The sequence below is a fragment of the Condylostylus longicornis genome, unplaced genomic scaffold (assembly GCF_029603195.1).
Source record: "Condylostylus longicornis isolate FDR11 unplaced genomic scaffold, ASM2960319v2 ptg000017l, whole genome shotgun sequence".
NCBI classification, from domain to species: Eukaryota; Metazoa; Arthropoda; class Insecta; order Diptera; family Dolichopodidae; genus Condylostylus; species Condylostylus longicornis.
Window position 1 is genome coordinate 2,158,701 of NW_026577986.1, and position 20,350 is coordinate 2,179,050.

At 24.9% G+C, this 20,350-nt stretch overlaps 1 protein-coding gene across 5 annotated transcripts in view; it reads left to right on the plus strand.

Moving 5' to 3' along the window:
* LOC129606148 (myb-like protein A) overlaps positions 1-20,350 on the plus strand; it is a 290,115-nt gene that overhangs the window by 222,540 nt on the left and 47,225 nt on the right. For 2 of the 5 annotated variants that reach the window (XM_055516270.1, XM_055516269.1), the window contains 6 exons: positions 3,657-4,225; positions 4,296-4,624; positions 4,680-4,984; positions 5,054-5,493; positions 5,565-5,713; positions 5,804-6,196. In XM_055516270.1, the coding sequence (XP_055372245.1) occupies positions 3,657-4,225; positions 4,296-4,624; positions 4,680-4,984; positions 5,054-5,493; positions 5,565-5,713; positions 5,804-6,196 (2,185 nt within the window). The remainder of the gene's footprint in view (positions 1-3,656; positions 4,226-4,295; positions 4,625-4,679; positions 4,985-5,053; positions 5,494-5,564; positions 5,714-5,803; positions 6,197-20,350) is intronic. The other 3 variants (XM_055516271.1, XM_055516272.1, XM_055516273.1) reach the window with 3 other exon arrangements.

Genomic DNA, 20,350 nt, shown 5'->3' on the forward strand with positions numbered 1-20,350 from the left:
AACTCTGAATTTTTTATGGCACTTATTTCATGTTATAACCAAACATCAATAGTACATTTATATGATTTTTCACAACATTTTCGTAACACAGATTGACAGATATGCTTGTCGGGTTCTACTGACATGACAAATAACCACTACAAATTTTTTTGCTTTAAATTCTTAATTAATATAAGTAAAAATAAATTACCACAAGATTTCTCTTGTTAAAATCCACTTAATATTTACTATATGTACAAATGTAGACACTAAATTTGAAAAACTTTTAAATTCTATAAGAGAATGATAAAGAAAATTTTATAATATTTTTTCTCCTATACCCACACAAAGATATTTCTATAATCAACAATAACAATAATTACTACATTCAAAATAGCATATCGTATAGCGTTGCTCAAATATATGCTTGCCACTGTACATACACACATACATTTTATATGCATTCATTTTGCATTGTCTTACTTATGAGCATATGCATATATTAACAAATTTATAATTTGTATCTTAAAATGAGTAAATGAAAACCACGAAATTAAAACAAATAAAAAACTACGATAACAATAATAAAAACTATTTTTACATGAGCACATTAGAGTATAAGTGTACGGGTACATGTATGTATATACGTCTATGTAAAAATATGAGTATAAACATTGTATATTTTGAAAAGCTCTGAGTGTAATTAAGTTGTGTTACACCTGTTCGGTGTTTTTAAAAATAAAACAGTTTTTGTTCACAATTTTTTACTTTTTTTTACACAAAATATGAAAACAAAAGAAATTTTTACATACGTCGTCGTATCGTAAGTACTCAAAAACATTAAAACAAAAAAATATAAAATTTCAAAAAAAAAATTCAAAGCTTTTCAGAATTAATTTTTTAAAGTATCTTAGAGTTGAATGATTTTTTTTTTTTGGTAAAAAACGTAAAACAAAAACCGTAAACAAAAAATAAAAAATTTTATTTTTCTTCAACTTTTTGCGGACACTTTTTTAAAAATTAAATTATTATAATTCATACAATTTTTGGTTTAGTAAACTTTTATTTCTTATTTTTTTTTTCTGAAATATTTTGAAATTTTATCGCATAATTTTGGAAAATATAAGACTCCTAAACCATAATAATATTTTTACAAAATAAATGAGGTATTAAAGTTATAATGGAAAACATAATAAAAGTATTTGAGTATTTAAAAAACATAAAATGGTTTTATACAGTTGTATATACAAGTTTTTAAGCAAAAATTTGTAACCGCCATGCAAAATATGAGAAAAAAAAGAATTAAGTACACACAAAATGAGAGCATTGTAGAATGTACATTAGTGGGTATATGAATTTCTAACGAATAAGGTATCAGAGATATTTATAGCAGCATAATATTAAACTCTAGACATATAACATACCTTCAAATTTATAAGACTCCCAATTTTTCCTGTCAATATACCTAAAGATATTTAACCATTTGTGCAATGGTTATTGTACCGGACCTTTAAACGAAGAGGTTCGGTTTAAAATCCTGATCAGGTCACTATAAAAATTATGCTTAATAAAAACAAAAAAACTCCCAAAGGTATATTTGATTCAAATGAGTTGTTATACACATTTATTCCGGTAGATGGCTAAACAATTTTGGAAGAAAATATTTCAATTTTGAAATTATTGAAAGAAAATTTCCACAAAATTCATAGATTTAAATCACTCGTTTCACACTTTAGAGCAACAAAATTTTGTTTAAATATTTTCGGCGAAAAGCACCATTAAAAACCGAAAACTAGACGTACTAGTAATAAGATCTTATATACCAACTTTTTAAAAACCAATATCTGTTAAATGATTTGAATCCTTAAGGCGAAACAAAGGCGAAATGTAAGACTAAGATTATTGACTGTAAGCACTACTAGTAGGCATAATTATTTCAATAGACATAACAATTGCAGTTAAGGTTATTTTAATCCCTTTAGATCTTTTATCCGCATAAGTGGTGAATTTCTACAGGCTGTCACGCCCCCAAGTAAAAGTCAATTTTCGAAAAACGTGTATCAAACCTAAGAACACATCATACCAAGAATTTTTAAGTTTGTGTTTCGTTTAGAAAAACAGTAAAAAATTAAATCGGACAAATTCCTACTGTGAAAGAAATTCCTACTGTGTTCTTTCAAAGAATCCGCGCATTTTAGAAACATTACAAATTTTGAAAAAGGAAACACAGTCAAATTATCATTTATTGTTCCCATCACATTCAAATAAAAATTTAAAGTAAAAAATAATTTTTTTTTTCTTATCAAAACAAAAACTTTTTAATTAAAATGTACGCGATCAATTTTAATTGTTTTCTTTTGAAAAAATTAATTATCAAAGAGAAGGATTTTTTAAAAACTACAATTTTTTACTCTTCCCTTATTGGTGTGCAGTAGCTGAAAATTTTTATAACAAAAACTATGTAAAAATCTTCCTTAACTTCATATTAGTCCTGTTCCCTTCTCCCTTTATAACAATAGTCTTAATTTTTTATAAAAAAAATCTTCTATGAAAATTTATTAAAAAAATACAAAAATTCCTTCAACCAATAAAAACTTATCTTTATTTGCCTCCATTTTTTCTCTTATTTTATTATTTATTTAAAAGTTAGTGAACAATTATACTTTTGATACCATTTTAGCACTCAATTGCATAAATTTTAATATAAATAATGCAACAAAGTTGGCTCAAAATATTAAAAATTCTTTATTTAAACTGGTACATGCTTCATTTATACTTACATGTATATAAGTATGTAGTTCTTTTAATTATGTAGATTTGGCATGAATACAATGAAATCGAGAAGAGAAAAAGGATTACATTATAATAATAGAAAATAAGAAAAATATGAACAAAGCAGGACAATTGTATTGTGTAGATCGCGTTAAATCAACTTAATCCTAAGTTATTTTGATAATACAAAAAAAAATTTAATGAAATAAAGTATAAAAATATTTCACTCCAAGAAAACAATAGAAGTAAATCAAAGTTAAATACAACTACATAAATAAATTTAAGATGAAATAGAATAAAATTAAAAGTTGGCTACTTTTTTCCCTCCTTTTTTAATGAAAAACCACTGAAGTGGATTAGAAATGCAATATGAAAGCATTTTTTTTAATAAACTAATTAAATTGCTTTTATCTTATTTTTTGAGAAAATAAATTACAATTAAAAAAAATTGTGAAGGAAAATAATATAATTTTCCAATAAAATTTGAAAGCGAACAGTTTTCAAATAAAAGTGTAGGGTAAAATTGGACTGTAGATGTAGGCGATATCGTTGTTTTAGTTACTTAATATTTTCTCTTGTTTGTACCCCATTAAAGTGAGTTCACTCACTGTTGCCAATTTTCCCAATATAGTGCAATTATTTTATAATGTTAAAATCTTGCAAAAGAGGCTCCCTTGTTTTCTATTTGATCATACTAGGTGTTTGTCAAAATACAATGCATATTTTGCCTTAAATTTTTGTGCAATCTTTTGTTCATTCTGTCAAGTTTTAATACATTGTCTTTAAAATTTAGTTCACCAAAAATTTTTAAAATTTTCATATTGACACAATTTTAAATTCTTAATAAATTTACAAATTATTTTATAAAATTATTTAATTTTCTATTGTTTTTACTTTATTTTCAGATTATAGCAAGACGTCGAGCACGTTCACAATCTGGTGACAATTTAATTATGACAAATCATATGACAGATAATGATTCAATGTCAAGTTTTGCTTCAACACCAGGAAATAGTGGCGGTAGTATGTCACAAAATGCATCACCTCAACATCGCCATCATTTTGGTAATCATGTACATTTAACATCAAAAAATCGATCTAGTTCATTAGAATGGCCTGATCCACCAGAGGCTCCAATATGTAGTACAGAAGATGAAGCAGCATCAATATATTCTGATTCAGATGATATTATACCAACATATCCAGTTAATTTAACAGGCAAAGGAACTTATGTTATTCGTAAAGGTCGTAAAGAACGTAGTCGTTTATCTGACATACATACATCAATGTCATCATCAATTAATTCAAGACTTAGTAATGAGGGAAGTTTATTGTCTGGCATGACAGCAAGTCAAAGTTTATTAATACCAAATTCAAGACATAGTATCGATTTAGGATCTTCAACACATTCACCAATTTCAATTGGTACAGGAAATAATATTTTACCAAATAGAGGAGCTGTACTATCACCAAGGTTAAACATATTTAAAAAAATTTTGTTTTGTTGAAAAAAAAATTATTAAATTTCAAATATATAATTTTAGATCAAGATTATCATTGGATTTGACTTCACCAAATACAGCAAATCCAGATCATCCAGTTTCACTTAATCAAATTCTTCATTCACCAGTTACAAATGGCAGTAATGCAGGAACCCCGAACTCAAGATTTAATGATTACAAAAGTTATACAAACAGTTACGATCAAATTCAACATCATATTGAAGCAAATGGCAATGGTGGACCTACTGGTGGTAATGTTTTACCAATTAATGGAAATACTGTAGCGACCGTTACCAACACCAGCTTAAATAATAACAACAATAACAATAATATCAGTAATGCTACACCTAACGTAAACGGTTCTTTGACACGTAATATTGAAAATATACACTTTTTAATACATGAAGTAACAAATTTGAATTCTAGATGATATATCAAGCACTCCAAGACGGGAACTTGCTCCACCTATCGAAGAAGATGAAGAACAGGATAGTGAATCACAAGCTTCAAGAGGGGCTCCTTTACGGCAAATTGAAAATAATATAAGTGCTTTATTGCGTGGTGATATAGCTGTTGCACGTATCGGTGATCTTGCACATCCAAGACGTCCATTAGGATTTCGTCCAGGAGTTCATAAATCAGAAAGTGCCAAAGAAATGTTGTTATCGCAATTAAATAATTTTGGTCCTCTACCGCCATCACCTCCAAGCTCTAGTCCAGAACCTGTAAATGTAACTGAAAAAAAAGATTCATTTCATAATTACATAATGTCAAAATTCTCAATTTATAATTCTTTTTAGGAAATTGATTCATTTCCACCACTACCTCCATCACCTCAAGAAAATAATGCTGATGATGAGGAAGAATTAGATGAAACCAATGTTATGCGTGGTATTCATGGAATTCGAATATCATCTAGAACTCGACTTAAAACAAATCCAAATGTAGAATCTCATGCCCCAGCTATTCCACCGCATAGAAGTGGAAATATTGGTGTTCCACCATCAATTAATACATTAAAGACACGTTCAATGGATGCTGGTTATACAAAAAAATATGCAACAAATTCGTCACATATAAGTGTACCAGGTACACTACCCTGTGAAATTCCTACAACGAATTCTTCAAGACGTAGATTACAATCTGGTGCTTTTCCAAAACGTTCAGCCCAAAGTCCAAGAGAAGAAAGACGATTACAAACGTCTTGCAGTTTACCAGAAACACCAATTTTTGCTAGAGGGTTGGTCACATTCATTTTTTTTTATGCGATTGTACAACATTATAATATTTATTGATATTTTTTCATTAAAGATGTGATATACCACGTACACCACATAGACGTGCCCCAGAAGTTCCACCACATGGAACTGTAGGCGGAACAAATAATTGTGGTTCAAGAACAGCACCTCGATCGAATACGAATACGACAAGTAGTTTAGGTTCATCTATTGTTGGAATTGGTAATTCTATATACTCGTAAAATAACATAAAGAATTTGCATTTTTTGTAAGACTATGAAAAATATTAATGTATCTTATATTAACTTTTAGGAAATTCAACTTTAGGAAATAATAATGGAAGACATCAACCACAACCACCGCAACCTCAACGTACTATTGTACAAGCATTAACAAGCGCTGAAATGTTACGTTTAGCTGGTGGACCAGCACGTGGTTGGTATCCAAAACAAAGAGCAATGCGTCCAGCTTCTACTGAACATTTAGATCGTTTACATAGAACCCAAGGATCGATGCGTGCTTGGGATACCGCTATTGGTGTTGGTCATCATACTGGTGGTGGTATGTCTGGTAGAGGTGGTGTTGTAGGTGGAAACGAATGTGGCAGAAAGCCGTTAACATTACCACCAAATTTAACACCGAAATTTTTCAACAAATCACCACGTGAAGCTCTTAGACGTGTTACTAGTTTACTTATTAAAAAAGGTACGCGGCTTCAAAATATTCAAAACAAAAACAAATTGTTATTTTGTTTTGTTATTTTATTTAAAAAATTAAAATATTTTTTATCTTTTTTGTCTTGTTCCTAATAATAATTTTTTTAAGAGACAAACTATCAATTTAATTAATAATTAATTATATTACAAGTAATTACAAATAATTAAAAAACAAAAATACTCAATTAATGTAGTTAAATAACGGTAAAACACAAATTAATAACGAATTTTATTTATTTTTCATAGAAAAGAAAAACTTTTTTAATTTTTCTTCTAATAAGAAATCCTTTTTCTCTTAATACAAACATACATACATTTTTATAACAATTTTTCAAACTCAAATTCTAGTTATAACAAAACAATTCAAATTTCAATATATAACAAAATAATTTCACTGTTATATGACAGTATAACAAATTAATTTATTCTTCGTTAATTTTATGTTTCGTTAAAAAATATTTTTGTAATGGTTTAAAGATTTGCTAAAAAACAAAAGACAAATGAATTTTAATAATGATTTTTCGTTTCATTTGTAGAAAAGAAGTGGAGAAAAAAATTAATTCGTCTAAATAATTGTTGAGTGATTTTTTAAAAATTATATATTTTAGACCAGTTTCGTGGTTTTGGAAAATTTCGGATTTAAATATTGTTGTCACGTAAATGTAAAATACAAAAATTAAAACTTTATATTTAAATTTTACATAATTAATTCTCACCTTTCCACCAAATCAAAATCCGCACATAATTTTTCATTATTAATACAGAAAAATATGGAATTATTTCGAAAACGCACTAGCGCAAATTTATTTATGATTTTTTATTTAACCCTCCAAAATCATTAAAAAAAATAATGTTTAAAAGTTTGTAGTGGCTTTTAACTAAAATAAACCCATTCATTATTTTAATACCAAAGAAATTAATCATTTTCATTACCCTGGTTTAATTCCCTAAAATGTAAATATTTTTCAAAAATTTATTTTTATTTTAATTTTAATTAAATTGGTGTTTTAATTACAACTTTTTCATTAATGCTTCTAAATTATCATTTACTATGGAAAGAAAATTTTTATAAGGCAATATACATACTTAACAATAATTTTTTACAAAAAATTATTAAAAGTTTTAATTTTTTTTTTTGCATTAATCAAAGCCATAATTATACAACTTACATAGCAATTAATTTCATATTTTTATAAATTAAAAAAAATTAACATTTAAATGCAAAACTATATTAATTGAAATTCATGAGTGAATGATTGTTTTGTGGTATATGTTTTAATTCAATCAATGAACTACATTTATTAAATATTAAAATTTTATATAAGATTAACTGGATTATAATTGATAGTTTTTAGGTTTATGTCAATGTCAGCATTATTAATTTTGCATCAAATAATCACCGATATTCTCTTAGACGAATCACTTGAGATACTGGTATATAATGAAAAAGTTTTGTAATTTTAAAAATAAAACTAATCTCGAAATTTAAAATTTTAAACTGATAAGTTCAAAACTTTTGAATAATATGCTTCACCTCGAATGATTCTAAGGAAATATGAGTGAAATTACAAAGTTATCTTTATACTTTGTGAAATCTATAATTACTTAATTAAAATAAATATTAAGTATTAGATTTAGTATGAAATTTTAATACTAAATTTTTATGCTCAATATTTTAATTATTTTAAATTAAGTAGAATCAGTTTTTAGAAGTAGAAATATTTTTTTCCGATACAATTATTTCAATTTTTAAAAAATTCTTCGTTTCCATTTTTGTTTCATTTCAACAATTTCAACTTATTTGAAAAAGAAATTATTATGTGGTTTGTGTCTTTACTATCAATAATATAACAAATTATGAAAAATTGCTTTGTATAACAATCAACTTAAAATCTTCTTGGTATAACAATTAAATAAAATTTTTGAAGAAATTTAACTTAGAAAAAATCTGAACTTTGCATCTGCTGAGAGTGTATGTTAAAAATGTAACAAACATTTTTTTTTGAACATTTATGTCAACTTGTATGTAAAATTGTAATTAAACTGATTTTAAAGACACAATCATAAATTATGATATGGTGTAAAATGCATCCTTGACTTCATTTGTGCAGATATACCGCAACGTTTCAGGGCTTAACGTTTTATATTTACAAAAATCTGCAAAGTTTAAAGTTCAATATAGAGTATGTCGAATACAAAAATATTTAGACATACTTTATTTTAACGTTGTCATATCTGATGTAAAATAAGAAATCAGGGCAGATTGTGAAACAATGTTAATTCTTAATATGACATGTTGTTGTTGTTTTCGATTCATATTACAATGCGTGTAGTTAAATGAAGTAGTGATGCACAGATATGACTGCATAATTGAAAGCAAGGGGCTTTATGAATGAATTACAATGAGAATAATTTCTCAAAAATAATTTATAAATTTCACTTCTAAGAACATGCACGCTTAAATGCAGGCTTGTACTGAAATTTATAAACTTAAAAATTTGTTCCTTTTCCTATCCCTTTTCTTGCAACACTAACCTTTTAAACGTGTGTGTTTTAATATTGTATCGGGTTATCAATTACATATTCGTAAAAAAGAGAGCATTTGTTTTAATCTAATGAATCATTCAAATTTTAATTATTAACAATTTATAACCTAATTATTCAAAAAATTTAAGTATTCATACAGAAAACTCTGCAGTCTTTAGGAATTAATAACTCTGTATTTAAGTTATATTAATAAAATTTCTTAACTGCTAATTTTGTTGTTAAAAATAGCAAGCAATACGAGTAGGTACTGTTATTTGAATGACAGAGTAAGTCATGTTGAAATTTTAGTTAGACGCCCAAGAATTTAAGTTTAGGTGGTAGATTGTTCCACAAACAAATGAGAATTGTTTTTTTCTTGTATTGTAAACAGTATTGTTTCACGCTATTTTTAGAAGTTATTGCTCAAGTAAAATTTTGAAAATAAGATATTTTTCTCAGCAATTTTAGAAATTTATATTATAATATTATTAATCATATTATATTTTAATATAATAGAAAGAAAATTTTTCTAATTAGAGCCACCTTTATATTTTAATGAATGGAAAATCTCTTTGAAAAATTAAAATCAAAAAAACCTTGAAATTTTAGAATCCAATGAACGCGCGCTATAACCATGACCTTATTTAATGGGTTAAAATTGTTTTTTTGTTCTAAAAATATCATATTTTTTTAATATACAAAATAATAAATATATAAAAATATTAAAATAATAATATAACAAAAATAAAATTTATCAAAAACAAAACAACGAAAGTTATAGAAAAAAAAACCAATAAAATCCAAATTTTCGTTTTAAATTTAAACAAAGAAAATTCAAAATATTTGAGGCGCACAAATTTTTAGTATAAAAATGAAAAAAAATTTGTCAATCCTACTGTCTTGCATCTAATTCGATATTTATAAATTTGATATTTCGATTGTAATTTTACGTATTTCTTGTTAGACTATTTAATATTAATGTTTATTTACTTCCAAGAAGTATTCTCACATACTAATTCTAACATCCTAATTAATACTAAAAAAAAATATTCTAATTAAATGTAAAATAAAAAATTTTATATAGCGTTTATCTATTATATAATTTTCTATACTTATAGGAGTGAACCTGTGGGTAAGAATCACAATTTCTGGATAAGTTTAATTCTAAATTTTAAAATTTAGAAGTTTTAGTTAAGTTCATGAGTTGAGCTACGTTCCTATACGTGTATTTATGCCTTATTAGTGCAATTTTGAAGTCGAGTGCAATAATTTCAATGTCTAGTAACAAAATAGTTTTACTTTTTAATTAATTATTTTACTTGAACAAAAAAAAAAATTTTAAATTTTAAAAAAATTTATAAAATTTTTTTCGTTTGTTCAATTTATTCCCAATTTTATTTTTATTTAAAAAAAATTAAATGAATATCAAATAAAGTTAATTTTGTTTTTCTTTGGAAAATTTCCAAAAAATCAAAAACAAATTCATCCAAAAATGCGAAAGGAAAATTGAACAAAAAAAAAACAGCCTAAAAATTTTAACAAAAACAAAACGTAGTCGTTCTAAAAACAAATTTTTATAGATTTTTCTACAATCTTTATTCCATAAAATATTTAAGAGAATGTAAATATGTACATATACTTATATATGTATGTACAAATGTATATATTATGCTTAGAAATGTATGAATTGCATTTTATTGACCTAAAAATAAAAAAAAATTAAATTTCATCGGCCTAGACACCGAAAGCGTCAAATAAATTTTCCAGTCACAAAAAAACTAATTGTAAAAATTAAAAACTAAATATAAAGGAGAGATTTTTTGGATATTTTTGAACATTTCTTTTCTAGAATGCTCGTATATCTAAAATTTTGCAATAGAAACGACATCAGAACTAGTTAGAGAAGTATTACTAATATGTTTAATAAATTCATATAGGCAGCTCCCATTTATTTAAATAAAATTAAAAAGTTTACTCTTAACACTTTTACTAACATTCTTTTTTAAAACATTCTTTTTCTAGAAGTACCTTAATTTTTGAAAATATAGTATTGATCACATTATATCATAAAAAAAAAATTTTATCATAGGAGAATTGTCTGTTATAGAAAGTTCTAATGAAGAGTTTTACAATACAATTAACAATAATATTATAATAAGTCAGTAAATTTAATTAAAAGTTACACATTCTCAAAATATACAGGTATAATAAAAGAATCAAGAAATATGTACATACAATGTTTTTATTCCATTATTAATAGTACCTTAAAGTTTTTTAATAATTTAATTTTAATTCTAATACTAAAGATACTCAATAAATTCGACTCGCAAATCGCTTATTGCTCTTAATCTTTTAATTAAACAATAGATGAGTCACTTAAATTTTGAGTAATATTTTTGATAATACGCAATTCATCTGTGTGAAAAATCTTATGCCAACATCTTATTTACCTCAAAAAATGTAAACTTGGCTCTTAGAAGAGGTTCACTTTCTGTGATCCGATTTCTCTAAAAAAATTTTTCAATATGTTTCTCTATAAACGAAACTCAAATAATAAATTTAAAACAAAAAATCGTTAATTCCTTGCAGTTATGATCAAGAATTTGAAATTTACCTCTAGCTGGAGTCTGATTTTCGAGCCCTAATAATCTCAAGAAACTGACAAACTTCATTGTTTTACCAAACATAATTAAAATATTCAAGAAAACCGATGGATTACTTATCTATACATACATATATTGGCAAAAATACATGTTCGGCCATACTCGTGGTCCACGCAAGCTGACACCGCGGATGAGGTGGAATGTGGGGAGTGCGATCAGTAAAAACTTTGCCAAAATTGCCCTAAAAATCTTTGTATCATAAACATTAGCTACAATATTGATTCATTTAAATACTAAAACATAATCTTAAGTATAAAAGTAATATTTTCCAAAAACAAACAAAAATTTAATTTTACATATTATTGAAATAGTATATTTACATATATATACATTAATTTTATGATATTATAAATAACATAAGCGTACATATTTCAAAACCTGAAATTCGTCAACTCTTTAAGTTTCTAAATACAATGTTATTGTTTTTGAATTCAATCAAAGATTTTTCATTAAATTTTTTTTACTTACGAATAATATATCTGGTTGAGACAGCTTAATTTTATACACTTTCAACACTATATATGCAGGCCTAATTTAGTATACAAAACTCAAATTACATATTGCGAGCATTAATTAAATTTATCCCTATATAGTTTCTTACTAAGATCCCAAAATTAAAAAATAATTATAATAAAAGCAGATTATTTAAATATTTTTAAAGTTTAAAATCTTAAAGATGATTTTTATTTTCAATTTTATTATAAAAATTTCTTTAATTAAAATATTTTCCGAATAAAATAGTGTTAACATCAATCGTCTGAGAAACTTTATAAAATTAAAATTTATCCAAAATTAATTCGATGCGTTCCAACAGCTTATTTTAAATAAAATTATAGTAAAAATGAAAATTAATTTCATACTAAAAATAATTTATTACTTAAAAAACTAACAAAAAAAAGAATATTTCGTTCTAAATTCCGATGTCAACTTTACATGCTACACGTATACAAAATCCATATTTTTTCAGTCATTTTTACAAATTTTTTTTTATTTTAAATATAAATTTAATTTGAATTACAACATTCTTAAATTTTAAATTTTTTTCTCGTTTATATATATATATATATGTATATATATATATATACATTTATTTTATGATATTATTTAAGGAACGTGACATAATAACATTTAAAAACGCTTTTAAATGTAAAAAAAAAAAAATTTACTATAAAAATTAAATATAAAAAAATCCAAATTAAGACATGCAACAAAAATACCAAAATTACAAAAATTATGTTATTAATAGAAATCTTTATATTTAATTACTCAATTAATGAATATATAAAATATTTTAAATAAAAAAAAGAACGTAAAATAAAATAAAAAAATAAATTCAAAATTTTATACTTACATCGAAATTTTTCCCTTTCCTTTGTCTGCGCTAATGTTTAGTTCCCTCTCTCTTTTGGGAAATATTTTTATCGTTTTTCTATGAACAAACATTAAATTTTCAAAATTGAGAAAATGAAAATAAAAAAAAAAAATTAAATGTAGAGAGATAAAAATTAAACTGTCACATATTTTTAGTTGTTGCTCCCTACTATAGGTTTTTTTTTTTGAATTATTTAAAACGATGATGCTTACTCTAATTCTAAAAATAGAAGAAGTATGAAAATAAATTTTAAATATGATTTATATTATGCGTAACACTCTTTGAAGTATACACCAATCCCAACAAACAACAGCCATGAGTTTCCCACTTTAAAGTAATGTGGAAGACTCCTGGCTTTAAATATGTAACTAGTCAAATTTTAAATCAAATTTTCGGAAATGTATATAGATAAACAATCATCTATGTATATACATTTCCGAAAATTTGAACAATACAATTTATATGAACAAACTTAATTGCAAACTAATTGTCCAAATTAAACACCATGTTCAAAAATTGTTATTAACTTTCTTATACTCATATTTGAATAAATAAAAATTTAAATTAATTTTCCAAATGTTGGGGTTTTTCCATAAAATAAAAAAAAAATAAAGTAGTAAACACATATTACACATATTACACTAAAAAAAGAAAATAAATTTTGGTATACAGTAAAACCTTTGACAGATTAACGCTCACAATTAATTAAAATTTTGTATAATTAAAAAAAAATATTTGAATTTTGTATACGGACATTAAATTTTTTCTATCTTTTGGGGTGTGCTCATACCAGTACTCGCAAGAGTAGGAGAGTAGTTCGAAATATTTGATAATAATGAATTTTTTTTCATGCAAAATAATTTATTACGAGACCATCATTAAATATTTATTGTGAAAAGTATAAAATAGTTCTATATTTCTCAAAAATTACCTGAAAGTCTTCAAATCAATATTTAAATTTTGAGGAACTAATATAACCTTTGGTTTAATTTAATTACATTCTACTGTATAACAAACTACAATTTTTGTATATGAGTTTTTTTTATTTATCATTGACACACTTACAAACATTAAACGTTTACTTTCAATATTCAATATTAAAAATATTCTAGAAAATTTATTATTTGATGGCATTTAAAAGAAATTAAAATTACTCTTATGTTTTTTTTATGTATGATGTGCGCTAAAATTTTCCCCAACAATTTCCATTAATTTTCTCCTCTTCGTTTTCTTTTTAATTTCACAAATTGATCTTGTCAAACATCTATAATTTTTTTTTTCCATAATAATTTTCTTTTAATCGCTTATCACACACTTATCTCTATACATATAAAACGTCTATAAATTCATCATAGATTATGTATAGCTTTCCTTTGAAAACAAATTTTGTTATTTTGTATAGAATTTTTATTTTTAGTTTTAAAGTGAAAAATATTTTTATTAAAATAAGAAGCAAAAAGTCAATGATTATTATGAGAAAAACCAACTTGTTCGATGAGCTCTTTATTCATTTTCCTTTTATTTTATTTTTTGTTTTGTTTTTTTTGTATTTTTTTAACCTTTTAATATATTTCACAAGCCCATAATTCATTTAACACCCCATGATAACCAAAAAGAATACTTTTGATTTCATTAAAAGACATTGAACTAAAACGAGAAATCTATATATGCACATATCAAAAGTCTGATACTTAATAATGTGTTTGTGTGCAAGTACTTATATAGATATGGAGCAAAATTGGGTTGCACATAGCATTCAAAAGTGATATAATTTTATTTATGGAAAAGATGTGAAAAAAAAACAAAATTAAAAATAAATCCATATAAGATTATTTTAGCGCATGAATTGAATATGATTTTTTTTTTTAAGATGCATTTAAAATTTGAAAGAGTGCCATAAAGTTATTTGTATATTTGAAAACGAAATTAGAAAAAAATTTACCAAACTAGTTTATACTCAGTTGTTAACAATTCAATTTTGGCTTATTACTGACTGGACTGCATACAATTGGAGAGGTTAGCTGAAGATTCTGTCAAAAAAACGGGAATACGTTTTTCCGCGACAGAGAAACGTAAGTAAATTAATTTGCACAAGATAGTAAATTAATTTCCACAAGATGATTTGCACAAGATATTGAGTCGATCTGTTTGTGCTTGTGTATTGCAATTTAAGCTGAACTGATTTTCATGAAGATTTATAATTAAATTCTACTTTAGCCATTTTTCGGACTGATCTCGAACTTTAAAACGAACAAATGTGATGCGTCAGAAATTGCATCTACGCGGCGGGCCAGAACTAATTGACGGAGTCGCCAACCAGAAAATATACCTTGTAGACTACTGCCAAAAGCATGAAAAATTTCAAAAATTATTTATTTGGAAAAGTTTCTTTGAGGTTTATACCATAGCTACCCGACACGTTGTCCGAATTGATCCATTTGCAATAGGGTTCGTCCTTGGTAGAACTGAAACACTTTGTGATGTTCCTTTTTTCATTTTTAAGCTTAAGTTAACGCAGAATATTACGTTGAGCAAGAATATAGCAGACAATTCCTTCAAGAATTATAAACTCCGTGTTAAAGTTAATATACTCTTCACGAAGGTGCAGAGTATAGAAATAGCTTTTAACTGCCATGAATTACCTACATTAACGAGGAAGTTCATCATAGTATTTATTCATATATTATTTTAAAACAAAACATGAAAATAATTGCAATTACCGCAAATTTTTACCTCATAGATTTTTTAAGGTCCAACAGCTTAGGAAAATTCTAATATTGGAAAAACGTATTGTCTAGGCTACTACAACCCAAAATTCAAATGTAAACACGCCTTTAATATCAAATAATTTTTTCTGCTTTGCCTTTTTATTTCCTTTAATGCATATTTTTTTAAGAAATCTTATTTTTTTAATATTTTAATTTTTTTTTCTTCTTTTTTTAATATTCGTATGCAAGATTATTGAAAAAGCAACACAAACAATAAAAAAGAAAGCAAAACACTAAAATAAAAATAATGCATGTGGTCTATGACTTTTTAATGGTTGGCGTTTATCTCTCCAAGGGTGATGTGTCAGTCAACACAATAATGTCATATACTCAAAATATACAAACACATACACTTGTTTATAGTGCATAAAAATTATAATAACAACAATAAAAACAAAAATACACATAAATAGCTACCACAAAAGAGTCCCATATTTTCGATAGTCTGTAATTTTCTTTTTCATTCTGTTGTCTTTATTTTATTTAATTTTATTTGCCTGTCACATATCTCATACAAGGCTCTCATATCCAGTCGTCAAACATAATATAATAATAAAAAAATTAATAAAGATACAAGAAAAATAAAAAAAAAGAACAAAATCTCAAAACATAATTTAAATGCGGGCTTAAAAAAATCTGTAGTTTGTGAATCGAAATGATAAAAAAATTCAAATGAGTTTTAGTGAGTGATCTAAAAACTATTTTCGTTATTGTAATTAACTTTGCGAATTCATTCAATACACGTGACTTCAAAATTACACTAATTCTGTATGATTACATGCAATCCAGCCATTACAACTCGTAAGCTGAATTACGAACTGACGCAGTTAGTATTTGTGCAAATTTAAAGTCGGGTACTTCTATTCTAATTTTCTTCCATATGTATGTTCGGGCGATATTCTATTTCTATATGAATTTGGAAAGAGAACGAAATGGTTATTGTCTTCTACTCCCGCTGTCTTAAAAATTGCAAAAATGCTGTGCTAATTCACATTTCAGCTCATGAGTTACAATTGCTTAAATAATTTAGGTATATAAAAATCTTAAAGATAAGATAATTTTTTATCTTATCATAAAAAATTTTCTCAATAAATTCTTCGATTTAATAAAAATAGTTCTTTTACCATCGTAATTCGTATGTCTACTTCTTATATGACGGGACACATTCCGGATTGCTGGATAATGTTGACTTTAATATAAATATTATTTTGAGCTTAACGATACGAATATACTGACAATATGACCTTTTAGAATTTTCAGTAAAATTTTGATATCGGTACACATAAATCTTGTTAAATTCAAATTTATAATTTGAAATTTTGCCTAGATTCAACCACAGAACCGGTTTTTTTCATAAATTTGCCTCAAAACTCATAAGATTTAAAAAATCAATTCCAACCCAATTAGGATAAAAATTTCCTTTAAATTTACAAAAATACATCCTTAATTCAACTTATTCATATATAAACCTCTTTTCATATGTTTTCCGAATCTTCAATATTATAAGATCTTTTACTTGACTTTCCTAAGACAAGTAAAGTAACCCCACGCGCCGGCTTATTTATTCCCGAGATTTTTTTTATCGTATAATTTATTAGGGTGCTCCCTTGTAACCAAATGACAACAATATTGTCTCATTTTTATTATGTTAGTATTTCCTCTCGTTTTCAGTTTCAATTAATAATTTTTAAAAATAAAACAATAAAAATTAAAATAAAAAAAAAATAAACTAAAATCGCGAAATGAACATTTTTATTTTACGAACTTGTTTTTACTTTTTTTTATACATAAGCGTTGTAAGTAGCGCGGGAAATTTGCATGCCTTGCACATATGTTTTGCTCATAATATTGGCAATTCATCACAATGCAATAACGCAATAATGGAATTAAAATAAATAAATTGAAAAAAAAAAAATTTAAAATGTAAAACACAACAAAAAAATTAAGAGTGCACATTTAGTTAAACAACTTTTTCTTTTGTTTTTTTTTTTCAGAAAGTTTTGAATTTAAAAATGTTTAAAACGTTTTTTATTTTATGATGATTAAACTTTTGAATATCAATTCAAATTTTAAGGTTATTAAACGGGGATTGGTGTTAAAAATTTTATTTGAATTGAACTATACGAGGATTACATAACGTATAGAGTGCCGTGTACACTGAACTGTACACAAGTAACTTTAATTAATCAAGGGAACACTAATTGAATAACACTAATTTATTAAACCTCGCTATGTCACCCTTGGATTACATAACTTAGTTCATAAAAATTGTACCAACTACGGTTAGGCAGCTTCGTATGTTTTTATTTTTGTGATAATTCGAGAATAGCATAGAAATTTCTTTACAGACTCTTTTATTAATAAATAAAATTCATATTGTCCACCCATACTATACTCAGAATCAGCTCATTTTAATAAATTAGTAATTAAATTTAAGTTTCATTTTTTTTTTCAATTTACAATTATTTTTCAACTTGGATTAATTTATTAATTTTTCACAAAGAATAATAAATTAATCAAATATTAGTTAATTTATACATCTGCATTCATGAATGCAAATAAGAACAGATGACATCAATTTTAAAGCAGGTCTGTCAACATAAATTAATAATGTTAATGATCGCTTAATGTATAACATTTATTGATTATCAAATTCTTGTACATAATATGTATATATACATATAAAATGATATGAACTATATTTAGATTTCAAAATTTTGGCTTACTTTCAATAAAATTAAATTCTCATTTCTTACTAGCATTTAATTTACACAAGTGAAAATTATTTAATTATATTAAAATAAAAAACTAACATCTTACTAATGTAGGTTACTTTGAACAAATAAAGTATTTTTAATATTGCTTACATTCAAGCCCTTTTTATATATTATAAAATTTTTCATATTCTAAGAACTACTACTTCTGACAACTCCATGACTTTGAAATTATATTAAAGCTGAAATTTAACTCAGACCCTAATATTTTGTATTATAATAAAGTAATTGAACAAAGACTAAAATTTGAATAGGGCAGGCATAATTTCGAACAATTAAAAAGCAATTTCCCAATATTTTACAAACAAAAATTTAGTAATTATAAGAGACACTCGAATTTATATAATCGCCAATTTTGTTTAATAAAGCATAAAATTCTTACAAAATTATTAGTATGCAAAAATTAAAAAATTTATAAATGTTATTAGTTAATTTATTACTAGTTTTAGCACTGAAATTTGATTATGATTACACCGATAATAATAATTAGTTCAAAGTTTCAAATTACAAAAAAAAACACTGTGACCTCTTATCATAAAATTCAACTTAAACATATTTATTTTTTGAATTTTTCCTTTCAATTTAATTGAAAATTAAATATTTCATATCACCTGGATTTAAGCTCTTTATCGGAATATTATCGATAATACACATAACAATTCATCTTACATGAAATACATATATGAACAACAAATAGGCATTAAATTACATATTATATATTCTTATGTATACATATGTAGTTATGTATCTAATATGAGTACATGTTGTCTAACCAATTAGATTAGAAAAATTACACTGAAATGCTTTGTTACTAAGACTTGACTGTTATTAAGACTTCAATAAATGAAATATTTCATAGATAATTTTTACAAAAATTAAAGTTTTTAACAATTATATGACAGCATATTGATGTTAAATTATAAGCCATGCATGCTGAATTCTTGTTATAATATTGAAGACTCATTTACTTAGAGTTTTAGAATTACCATTCGATTCCAAAATTTTTTCTTATACTTATACAAAGAAACGCTATATTTTTATCTATTATAGTGCGGTAAACTTTCGAATCGCTTTCCAGTAAAATTTAATTTTTTTTACTTAGACTATGGTGCCGCTAATAATGTGCAATACATTATGTGCGAATATATATGAAATGTTTAAGGCAGTTCTACCGCAGTAGCACTGCATTAGGGTTACCCATTCTCTAAAATCAAAACCATTCGTATAACGCCACTTTTGCGTTGGCATACTAATTAATATTTCATTTGAACTAAATTGTTCCGCTTTCTTCAATAGAATATTCACCATATTAATTGCTTATAAACAGAAATTCGTAACACGGTTGCAACACTAATATTTTTATAATTTAATAATATTGTCAATATAATTTAGCTAGCTTCTATAATGTTTTCCAAGTTTTTAAAATTATGAAGTAATATGTACATAAAAACAGATATTATGTAATTCGCTTAATCACTCTATGACTGTGGTGTAAAAATGCCATATAATGTAAAATGTGTTTTTGTACATCAAAAAAGTACAAAAAAAAAAAAAACAAAACTATTTTAATACCGCAAAATATTTTATCGAAATTTTTTCTAGCACATTTTTATTCACTTATAAATACATATATACATACATACACATACATGTGTACATTATGTAGATATTCTTATCTATAATTCAGTATAAATTTTTTTTTTTATTATAAATTTAAAACCAAAAGGAAAATATTGAAATTTCAATTACATATTGTTTGCTAAAGTATAACATAAACCTTAAGTTATTACTTAGTTTCCTCATATTTTTCTTCAAAAAATTAATTTTTAAAAGTTTCAAAACGAAAATGTTTTATTTTAGCAAATAGAAGTTCTTTTTCATAAAACTTTTATCAAAAATATCTTATTAATGATTAGAATAGTAGTAAAATAGTGTTTTGCTATACAATGATATTTTATAATAACAATTTCATACATATTATTAGCATTGGTATAATATCTGAGAATTGAATACGTTTTTCATTATAATAAGCTTTTATTG